Source organism: Labeo rohita, chromosome 21 (genome assembly GCF_022985175.1).
Source record: "Labeo rohita strain BAU-BD-2019 chromosome 21, IGBB_LRoh.1.0, whole genome shotgun sequence".
NCBI lineage: Eukaryota > Metazoa > Chordata > Actinopteri > Cypriniformes > Cyprinidae > Labeo > Labeo rohita.
The window spans coordinates 18,804,154-18,816,392 of record NC_066889.1 but is presented as its reverse complement, the minus strand read 5'-3'; the positions used below and the strand labels follow the sequence as shown (position 1 = coordinate 18,816,392).

The 12,239-nt window shown below is 33.6% G+C and overlaps 1 protein-coding gene across 2 annotated transcripts; it reads left to right on the top strand.

The window, feature by feature from the left end:
* Window positions 1-3,426: 3,426 nt before the first annotated feature.
* On the top strand, window positions 3,427-11,998 carry btc (betacellulin, epidermal growth factor family member). 2 transcript variants are annotated; one of them, XM_051093934.1, is made up of 6 exons: window positions 3,427-3,666; window positions 4,091-4,195; window positions 6,619-6,736; window positions 6,823-6,969; window positions 7,063-7,196; window positions 10,664-11,998. In XM_051093934.1, the coding sequence occupies exons 1-5, from the start codon at window positions 3,627-3,629 to the stop codon at window positions 7,193-7,195; spliced, it is 543 nt and encodes a 180-aa protein (XP_050949891.1). In that variant the 5' UTR covers window positions 3,427-3,626; the 3' UTR covers window position 7,196; window positions 10,664-11,998. The 2 variants fall into 2 exon arrangements, with proteins under 2 accessions (XP_050949891.1, XP_050949890.1); XM_051093933.1 differs by lacking the exon at window positions 10,664-11,998 and having other exon boundaries at window positions 7,063-7,413.
* Window positions 11,999-12,239: the final 241 nt, after the last annotated feature.

Sequence of the window (12,239 nt, the reverse complement as noted above, 5' to 3'; positions counted from 1 at the left end):
GCCAGGAGGTTTTCGACCCTTTTGATGCCAAGGGCACACAAATATGTTGCGCTTTCATTTTCTCCTCTTTTATTTATTTTTTTGGTATATAATCGCGCTATCACACTTTTTTCACAAACCATTTTTTTTTTTACTTATAAAGCCAGTCAATATAATATAAATATGTGACCCTGGACTACAAAACCAGTCGTAAGTAGCACAGGTATATTTGTAGCAATAGCCAAAAATACATTGGGATTTTAAATCAAGATCATGTTCCACGAAGGTACTTTGCAAATTTCCTACCGTAAATATATAAAAACGTAATTTTTGATTAGTAATATGCATCGCTAAGAACTTCATTTGGACAACTTTAAAGGCAATTTTCTAAATGTTTTGATTCCAGATTTTCAAATAGTTGTATCTCAGCCAAATATTATCCTATGCTAACAAACCATACATCAATGGAAAGCTTATTTATGTAAATCTCAATTTAAAAACGGACCCTTATGACTGGATTTGTGGTCCAAGGTCACATAGGAATTTATTAATCTCATAATTTCAGTCTTTAAAAAAAAGCATGAACTTTGACAGCTGTAAATACTTTTCTTCTCTCTCTCTCAAATTGTTTGTTGATCTCTTGTGGTTCAATAATCTAGAAACTTTCTGACCATGATTTTTTTCTTTTTCATTTTTCTTCTATTTTTTATTTCTTTTTTCATCAAGGTGTCAGAGTTGCTGCTCCTCTGCTTCAAGATTATATTGTATGATGCTGGGTCATTGATTTTTCAGCACTCAATAAAATCTTTATTTTATTGAACGTGTTTTAGCCTCTCTCTAAGCCTTGCTGCCATTCTTTGCCTACGGCTATACGTTTCGGAGTCGAGGGGTTTCCAATAGGTGGTCTAAAGCAGAACTGCCAGTTATTACTTGATCCCAAGCTATTTTTCGTGTGTGTTTAAAAAAAAGGAAAGAAAGAAAGACAAAATGTGTTTAACAATAATATAATAGTTATATATCAAGTAATAAGTTCACCCCCCACAAGTTGTCCCCCCACACTGAGGTAAAATTAAAATATAATGCACAAATGAAGCTGTACATCTGTGATTTAAAGAAATAAAAACAGATTATCCAAATGGTTTTTGCAATGTAAACATCAAATTTGTACAGTCAAACCAAAATTTGTTCAGACACATTCAACATTTTTCACGTTATCACAGTTTATTCACTATAGTTTAGAAAAGGGTAATAAAATATGACAAGAACTCAAGAGTTAAACTGTGTTGGAACAAATTCATCTTGATAATGTCTGATAACTTTGACAGAAAAGTGTCAAGTCAAATTTCTGGTCCCAAATTTTGATCAATTTTACTGGTAGTCCTCTGTATGAAGAATTTTTGGGTATGTCGCTGTTTACTTTATTTTGCTACACTAGGTTTTTCACAGCGATGCCATAGAAGAACCATTTTTGCTTCCACAAAGAACCATTCAGTCAAAGGTTCTTTGAAGAACCAGGTGTTTCTTACCTTTTTATAATCTAAAGAACCTTCTTTCACCACAAAGAACCTTTTGTGAAGCATGCTGTAAAAAACAATTTGTTGAGTCAACTTAAAATAATTTGTAACCTGGCTGCCTTAAAATTTTAAGTTCAGTCAACTCAAAAAAAAAGTTTGACAACTGTGACAACTCACATATTTGAGTTGAATCAACTTAAAATTTTAAGGCAGCTGGGTCACTTACCCATCTGTTAAGTTTAGCAAACACAAATATTTAAGTTGTTACTCAGTACAACTTAACATTTTAAGTTAAATAAACTTATTTTAGTTGACTGAACTTAAAATTTTAAGGCAGCAGGGTAACAAATTATTTTAAGCTGACTCAACAAATAGTGTTTTTTATTTTTTACAGTGCAGGAAGGTTCTTCAGATGTTAAAGGTTCTTTATGGAACCATTTAGACAAAAAAGCTTCTTCTATGGCATTGTGAAGCACCTTTACTTTTAAGAGTGTATCCTCACTTACATAAATGTGACCCTGGACCACAAAACCAGGGTCAATTTTTTGAATTTGTTTGAGCTTTTTGAATAAATAAGCTTTCCATTGATGTATGGTTTGTTAGGATAGGACAATATTTGGCCGAGGTATTTTGAAAATCAGGAATCTGAGGGTCAAAAAATCTAAAATATTGAGAAAATCGCCTTTAAAGTTGTCCAAATTAAGTTCTTAGCAGTGGATATTACTAATCAAAAATTAAGTTTTGATATATTTACGGTAGGAAAGTTACAAAATATCTTCATGGAACATGATCTTAATATCCTAATGATTTTTGGCATAAAAGAAAAATTGATCATTTTGACCCATACAGTGTGTTTTTGGCTATTGCTACAAATATATTTTTGTTTTTTGGTCCAGGGTCACAAATGAACTATATATACTGTACCCATTAAATTACATTTGGCATCTGAAGAATTTTTGGTTTGACTACGAATTAATGTATTACATTCACGTCATTTTATGAAACTCTGAATTTTATACAATATGTATCAACAGGAATCATTTGCCTATTAACCCTTTAATATTTTAGTAATCATCACAAATTATGTATCATTTGAAAGCTTAGAAGCCCAAGAATCATCCTATGAAAACCATTTTAAAATCGGACATTGTGTTACCATGGAAATGATACTGTAAAATCTTTTGGAGGTCTCCTCCCCCTTAGCAGTGGTGTCAAGTGTCATATTACAAAATGCATTATGGTCTTTTAGAATCCAAACTTTTTATAATCTTGACAAAAAACATGTCATTGGAAAGGTCTGAGTCTCAGGATTTCATTTTTGATGGTTATTTTGTGATAGAAGTAAAATTGAAAGAGAAATTTAGACGTGTGTGACAGAAAAATGCATTTTAAAACATTCTATAGAGTTTGTATGGCACCCGGTGACTGTTTGTGGTATAACGCCCTAAACAAACTTTTACAGGAACCTCAATTTTTTTCACATCAACTTCAAATTTGGAACCTAACTTATTTAGACATAAGGCTTCAATTTGATATCAAATTCAGGGTAAAACCTGTTATGTAAAATATGTATTTTATATAAAATATAATAAAAATGGTACAGTGCATGTTCTTTTTAGTAAATTTAAACTTCTATAACTAATTAATATATATATATTTTTTTTTTTTTTGAAAAAATTCCACATCTGGCATAATCTGCTGACTGTCTTCTTTAAAAAGAGACCAACCTTAGATCTGTATTCCAAAATGTTCATGAATTATTACAACAAATTAAGTTCGGATAGTGCACTTTCAAGCCTATTTTAAAAAATGGGGGGTGACAGTTAAAGTGTTAAAAGTTAAAGATCTCAGCTGCTCTAAACTAATGTAAAACCTCATAGTAAATGTTCATTCACACAGAAAGGCGGAGAAAACTCACTAGCGCCTCCCACAAGGTTCAATAATCCCCAGCCAGCCCGTCACTCCCCTCTAAACTTGAGGAAACCCGAAGGTAAACTTTGGGAAGACTTGCTGAAAAGTTTTTAGCACCTCAATGTAGTCGTTTAATAAAAGAATCGCTTTAAAATGAACGACATGACACCTGAAGCAACAAGGAGCACGAAGTCTTCGCTTTGACGCGCGACGCAAGTACAAATGGACAGAACGCGCAGGTTCATTTTGGGAATAATAACAGGTACTATCCACCATTGTTAGCTTTTTCAACGCCTTTCACTGTGTTTTGTTCGTTTGCAACGGCTACAGCACATATTACGACGCTGGAGATTGTAGAAGTACCCGTTCGCCAACTTTTCCTTCTTTATTTACTTGTATTTATGAATGTGGTCGTGACACAAGCAGCGGGTGCGTCTTTGCAGTCGTTTAGTGTCTGACTTCTTTTATAATAAATACTATGAAAGGTTCTATTTTTAGCCAGTTTAGCTCATTAGGAGCCATTCCATTGGTTAATCATAGAGGGAGGGATTTCAAAGTGTAACTGCAATCAGAAGGCCTGTATAATCCAGTATAACATTTTCCTGGAATGCTGCAAAGCAATCAAATGCCAGAGTTCTGCAGTCATGCATGGTGCCACCTGTGATTTGTTTGTTGTCTGTCCTCAGCTGTTGTCCTATGCAAATACTCCCAAGCTGAATGGAATACCACAAAGCCACCAGCGAATAGGACTGTGTCCTACGATCACCATGACAACTGCAGCAACTGCACAGGTAAATACCATTGGCACCCCTAGTGAATGCATATCAAGCCTTCGATATTTTCCATATGATTCGCCTCATGCAGAAAGCATATGTTTCAAAGCTGTGGTGAGGTTCGACTACCACCGGCTTTGAAGAGGTGAGATGTAACACTGTGTTTCCCCCTGTTGTGTAAATAAAAAATGGGCTTCCCTGGGCATGACATGAAAGTCTTGATAGCTTGACCACCTGCTGAAGAGATAAATAGGATATTAAATTAAAAGGTTTTTTTCCACAACATGAAAAAGTTTCACTGGTGGTGTTTGAGCACCGCAAAATTCTCCAAATGCATTTGCCTAACATTACATGAAGGATATTATAATCTGTTCGCTGAGGAAAATTGGGCTGTTATGATAATCACCGAGCTTCTTAGTCCCTTTTAAGCCTTGTAATTTTATTTAAGAAGCGATAACGTGCCCAAGCTCAAGTTTAGCATCTCTGTATAGCAGGTAATCCTCTTTGACTGAACTGGGATCGTGTTACGTGTGGCCAGAGGTGGTAATTAGATCCCTTTCCATTCAACTTTTAGTTCATTCTGAAGTCAAAGCTCAAGTTTCAGTGTTTGTAGACACTCTCTTTTCTTCCTCAGTCCTTTGAACTGAATTTGGCCTTTTCAATTGGCTGATATAATATTGTACATAATATTGTAAAAATATAGTAAACAGACAACCCTGTATATTATGGAACCCTGTATATTATATTATTTTTAGTTATATTAAGTTTTTATTAGATTATTAGTGATATTGTGTGTCTTTAACAAATCTGAAAATTGTTGTGTAATTTTCATGCTGTACACTATAGTGTTGTCATGATGACTAAATTCACTTGTAGCATTTAAAATGACTGATTTTAGTTTTTGGTGTTTGTTTTTAATTTAATTAGACAATAATTTAGACCTTTGTTACTTCAGGCCTTTATGTATAATGGATTATGAAAGTAGTTTTAATGCATTAATTATGCTTTGTAATGCTCCTTAAAATGCATTGTACAATCTTTGCACATTATGAATGATTATGATGCATTATATCTTTTAATAGCATGAACCTAATTACAGACAAGATTTTTTTTTTTGTGAATCCCTACTACATTTTACTTAACAGTTTTTATGACTAAATACACCAATTTTATTTAACAAGAATGCATAAAATTGTTTTTTAAAGAAAGTCTCTTCTGCTCACCAAGCCTGCGAAGTACAGCAAAAACAGTAACATTTTAAAATATTTTTATTATTTAAAATAACTGTTTTCTGTTTGAATGTATTTTAAAATGTAATTTATTCCTGTGATTAAAGCTAAATTTTCAGCATTACTCCAGTCTTCAGTGTCACATGATCCTTCAGAAATCCTCCTAATCGACATTTTTTTTCAGGATTATTTGATTAATAGAAAGATCCGGAGATCAGCATTTAACTGAAATAAAAAGCTTTTTATTTCAGCTTTTGCAACATTAACATAATAATTAAATTGTGAATTCAGTTATCATCATATCACTATAATGTACAGCATGAAAATTACACAGCAATATTCAGATTATAAATCTATATAAATGTATGAGAAATTATACAAATGTATATTTTTATTTAGCAAGGATGCTTTAATTGATCAAAAGTGATGAAAGACATTTATAATGTTACAAAAGATTTCTATTTCAGATAAATGCTGTTCTTCTGCACTTTTTATTCATCAAAGAAGCCTGAACAAATTCAACTCAGTGCCTTTCAACATAATAATAAAAATTAATTTTTTTGAGCAAAAAATCAGAATATTGCAAAATTAAAGAAAATTGCAATTATTTAAGGATCATGTGACTGGAGTAATGATGCTAAAAATTTGGCTTTGTAATCACAGGAATAAAAACTTTGAACTAAAAAACATTACAAATCTTACTGTTCAAAAACCTTTGCCTGGTAGTGTGATATTAATTGAATTTTTTCAGTAATCAAAGTATAGTCAGCATGAATAATAAGAATAAATGTTTCTTGAGCATCAAATCAGCATATTACAATGATTTCTGAAGGATCATGTGACATTGAAGACTAGAGTAATAATGCTTTGATGCACTAATGCATTTTAAAATATATGAAAATAGAAAACAGTTATTTTATTATTGCTATTTATTTTATTTATTGCTATTTTTGATTAAAGAAATGCTTTCTTGAGGAGCATAGGACACTTCAGAAGCATTAAAAAAACTTGCAAACCCCTATCATTAATTACTAACCTTCATGTCGTTCCAAACTCGTAAAACCTTCATTCGTGCTCTTTGGATATTTTTGATAAAATCTGAGAGCTTTCTGACCCTGCATAGACAGGGTGAGAAATGAATGACAGAACTTTCATTTTTTGGTAAACTACCCTTTTAATGGCGACATGTAACCCTGCTTTAAATCTGTGCAGACTCAACTGATGACCCCAAATGGAGTGGACACTTCTCTATGTGTCCAAAAGAATACAAGCATTACTGTATCCATGGTGTTTGCCGTTTTGTAAAGGAGCAGAACACTCCTTCATGCAGGTGAGACTTTGACCCGTCCGTTACTCAACCAATCAGGGCTTGAGAAAATTTTGAATAATTCGTTTTAAATTTTTTTTTTTGTACAGATGTGAAACGGGATATATTGGAACTAGATGTGAATATCTTGATCTTGCTTACCACGTAGAAGAACGAAGGAAAATAGTCATCGCGTGTGTGGTCGCAGGATTGGTCTTTCTGATTGTGCTCATCGTCTTCATATGCGTCTGTACACAGTGAGTGATGTGTTACATTATTAATACTTTCATAGTCAAGCTTAAAAGAGTGTTTTTTAACCTTGAGTGTTTTTCTCTTGCCTTGTTTCACAGCAAACGATATAAACCATGTAGAAAAAAGAAGACAAAAAAGCAAACAAGTGATGAAGATGAGAAGCTCAATTCATTAAACACACATGAAGCTTTAGCTGCTCCAGTCGACACATCTGACACAAATGCTGTATGAAGTGAGTGTGTTTATTTATTCTCTTGCCTCATTCAGTTTACATTAACCATGTGGTGCATTAGGGCCACTTACTGCTTAGATCATGTAAACCAGAAGCACTTAAATGGTTCATGACTCAGATTTTACACTGGATATGAACTGCCAACCCAATGCACTACCATAATTGTTTATTATACAAAACAGAACAAAATATCCTTGAAAATAAACGTTGAAATTGATTCATTGTTTTTATTGGTTTCTTAATGTCTATTTTTGTTATTTCATGCAGTCTAATTCAATGCATAAAATGCAATGTGGTCAGTACAAACCATGTCTGTCTTTGTTACAAGTGAACCTGTATTTAATGAAGTACAAGTTGTATTTTCTTTCATCTTGCCTTGTTTTGTGCATGCTTTTTGAGGATGTTTGACAAAATCCACTTTCAGAACAACAACTTACAGATAATGTACTCACCGCCTTGTCATCCAAGATGTTCATGTCTTTCTTTCTTCAGTCATAAAGAATTCATAAAAAAGTCATAAAAAATTGTGTTTTTTGAGGAAAACTTTTCAGGATTTTTCTTCATATAATGGACTAAAATGGTGCCCCGAGTTTAAACTTCCAAAATGCAATTTTGCAGTTGTCCCAAATGATCCCAAATGCAGTTGTAAATGATCCCAGCTAAAGAAGAAGGGTCTTATCTAGCAAAACGATCAGTTATTTTCATTAAAAAAATACAATTTAAATACTTTTTTTTTTTATCTCAAACGCTCGTCTTGTCTTGCTCTCTCTGAACTCTGTGTATTCTGGCTCAAGAGAATTTGGGTTTGTCGAAAAACTCAGATCGTATTTTCTCCCTCAACTTCATAAATCATTTTGAAATCATCCTACATTGCTGCAGAAATACCGACCCAGTCTTTACAAAGTGAACATGCAAAGAAGATCAAACACCCTTAACTGTTTTTAAGTTTAGGGAGAACATGAGATGGGAGTTTTTCGACATACCCTAACTGTCATGAACCGGAAAAAACAGATGTCGGGAGGAGACAAGACGAGCGTATCGCTAGATAAGACCCTTCTTCCTCAGCTGGGATCATTTACAATCGCATTTGGGATCGTTTGAAGCTGCACTTTGAAAGTTCAAACTCGGGGCACCATCTCAGGCCATTATATGGAGAAAAATCCTTAAATGTTTTCCTCAAAAAACAGAATTTCTTTACAACTGAAGAAAGACATGAACATCTTGGATGACGAGGGGGTGAGTGCATTATCCATAAATTGTTGTTCTGGAAGTGGTTTCTCCTTTAACTGTTGTCATTTACTCTCCCTCATGCTTTTTCAAAGTTTTCTTCTGTGGAACACAAAAGATGATAGTTTGAGAAATGTCTTATATATAATAGAAATCGATGGTCACCAAAACGTTGTGGTTACCAACCATCTTTAAAATATCTTCTCATACAGGTATGGAATAACATTAGGGTGATTAAATAATGACAGAATTTAAATTTTTGAAAGTACTATGCTTTTTAGTAAGGGAGGGTTAAAAAAAAATCAATTTCTAGATTCTCATTTTCACAATACAGTATTGATTCTTAAATCCCAAGAATCGATTATTCAAGCCTGTTTTCAGTTAATGAAGGGAACAGTGTAGCACGCCTCACATCCAATAAATCGCCGTAAGCTTTGTGATTTGTTACTTTTGATATGAAACAAAGTCTCAGATTTCAAATTCTGTGCATTTTATTACAATATTAAACCAATAAATACTGTTTTGGCGCTGTTTAATGGAGTGACAGATCGCTATACCGCCTCAGTTCAGGAAAAGCGGAAGCGTGAAGTGGACGTCAACTGATTATCTCCTCCGCTTTGGTACAATTTCAGCACAAAATAAACGTGAATAAACACCCAAAGGTACGTTAAATGAAAGAGTACAACTTACCGAATCCATATCATGTCTCATGTAATCGCTCATTCGGTGTTTCAACCGTGGAAAGACGTCAATATAACAACATATAAACAATATGTCTCGTAACGTCACATTCCCTGGTGAAAAAAACAGCATATGCTGGTAGGTAGGTTTTGATGCTGGTTTAAGCTGGTCCTTAGCTGGTTTATGCTGGTCCTTGACCAGCAACATGACCAGCAAAAACCAGCAAAGGACCAGCTTAAACCAGCATCAAAACATACCTACCAACATATGCTGGTTGTTTCACCAGGGTTTACCTCAGAAAAAACATACCACATAGTCAGCAAGAAAAATCCTCTAGAGAGAAGCATTTGGCTAAATATATGTACTATATAACATTTTTTATAATTATTTTATTGTTTTTCAATATTTAAGAATAAATCCGTTAAGTTGTTAATGACGTCAGCCACCATTCAAATGTTTATATTCAAAAAACCAAACTGGAGTAGAACTACAGGCTAATTATATCATTTAAAGTTAACTTTAGCTTAGTATTTATAAGATGAACCTTTAATATTATAGTAATGCAGTACCAACTTACTCTCATGTATGTTTTACAGCAGAGATGAGATTCTTTTTTTTTTCTTTGAGAAAAACTTGTACTGTACCTGATATACACTACCGCTCAAAAGTTTGGGGTCAGTAAGACTTGTAATAGTCTTTAAAGAAGTCTCTTATGCTCATCAAGGCTGCATTTATTTGATTAAAAATATAGAAAAAAAACAGTAATATTGCAAAATGTTTTTACAATATAAAATAATGTTTTTTATTTTAACATACTTTAAAATAGAATTTATTCCTGTGATGAAAAGCTGAATTTTTATCAGCTGTTACTCCAGTCTTAAGTGTCACATGATCCTTCAGAAATCATTCTAATATGCGGATTTATTATTAGAATGATCAGTGTTGGATAATATCAACAGTTGTGGTGCCAAATATTTTTTGGAACCTGTGATTTTTTTTTTTTTTTATTGTTTCTTTTTAAAAAAAAAAAAAAAAAAAAAGAAACAATAAAAATGTACTGACCCCAAACTTTTGAACGGTAGTGTATATCCAAAATAATCAATGTTGAATCGAATTGAATCGCGAGCTTGTAGAGTATGTTGTTTTTTTTTTTTTGTCAAAACCCATCCCTACTTTTTAGTATCATAAAATTTGATTAGATGTGAAGTGTTGACATCAGAACAAAAAAAATGTTTGTTTTTCCCTGCTGACCTATCAGTATCATGTTCTTTTTTATTAAACAAAATACCACACTCTTTATCAGATTACATTTTTGCTCCAATCCCATTTTTGAAGTGATCCGCATTCAAGCTCTATAAAATTGAATGGCATTCTTTCCACGCCGCACAAGGACATTGACCTGTCATCCTTTAGCATTATAGAAACACACAGCAGGCTCTATAAGTATGGAAACAATAAGCAAAAAGTCTGATGTGTGTGGCTGATTAAGATTTTGGTTGCCAGGCAGCCGGGAGAACTTTTCACTCAAATAGATGGATCTAATGATATTTTTCTTTCAGTGAAACAGTGAAGTGATCCTGCCAGGCTTGGTAATGGCGTGATTGTGGTGTGGAAATAAGGACTTGTCCTGCCGAGTGATGAAAGCGGTGCTTTACGGTAATCCCGAGTGGACTTTAAATGAACTTTGAAGATATGGTGTGTCAGGCAACCTTTGCCATTCTCTGCGCTACTGTTTACCTCATTCTTCATGCCACACTTTTCAGAAGAAAAGTTGGAGATGAACCGAACGTATATGCTGAATGAGAACGTGTTTTATAATTCATATAATTCAAGAGGTGGCGTGCATAAGCTGAATGCAAACAAAGCTAATTATAGGCGTATTTATATTGCATATAATGCACAGATAGGTGCAAAGATATTAAGTTAAATAATAAATTGTTATATTCACAGATTCTGGAAGTAGTTCTCCCAACATCATTGGACCAAATTTTCCCTTAGCTTTGATTTATTTATTATCATGTACATAGAAAATATGTTGGTTGTTTGGTGTTAAAAAGAGTATATTTTAGAGTATAAATTGTGAAATTATTAATGTGATAGTGTATTTTATGTGTTCATTGATGCAAAAAAAGCGAGAGAGATAGAAGTATTAGCCATAATAAAAATGTTTAGAAAAATGTAGATAAAAAAATAATACCTTTTTATATATTTTTGTGAGTATTTAGTGAGGTACAGTTTGGAAATATTTGATGACAAACTTTTTTCCCCCATTTTGACCATGATTTTGATTGTAAGCACTAAAAACATTTGAGAATTTCTTTGAATGCAAGGTGGTATTTACTTCACACCATAAATTACCATACTATAAAATGTCTTTTTCTCACTCATGTCAGTATTTTTATTACTGTAGTGTTGTGTTACACCAGAAGGTTTAATTTGCAGTGGGTGTTCCATTGGTTGCATTTTTGTGGTATTGTAAGTGCTTGCATTGTGTTCTGTAAACAAGGTGAATGTGGCACATAAACCGATCATTTCTTCACACCAAGGTGAAAAATGTCCATGGAATGTGCAAAGGTGCTTAGCTAGAATAAACTCTCCACCAATCCTGTTTCCAAGAAATGTTCCATCTACTTTATTGTTTGTTTTTCGCCCTAGTTACGACTGCCCTCAAACATCCAGTCTGTGGGATTATTTAACCTTTATCATTATAGATAAAGCTTTGAAGAGCCGTCTTGTCTGAAGAACTTTTATTACTCATAAATTTTTGAATCCTCAGTGTGGGTTGACGCCAATAGAAACTGGCTGGTGTGACCAGACCTCGTGTTTTGAGCACAGCCATAAATAGCTCGCCTTTGCCTGATGTCAGGGGTTGGAGAACGACAGGAATCCAGCACCTCAGCTGGTGGGTTCTTGTGAGGCAGATGTTTTTCCATGATATTTATCGAAGCTGTGTCAAATGTTTCATCAGAACATCACTTAACCAGACAACTGTATACAAGCCTTTCTTCTTGATACTTTCAAAAGCCATAGAGATTTTAAAATCAGTTTTGTTGCAAAGGCCGTGATAGATTATGTGAAGATCTGAAGGCCTTTTGAGGTTCCGTTCCAGCTAGCATAGCATAACTTGTGACGAAT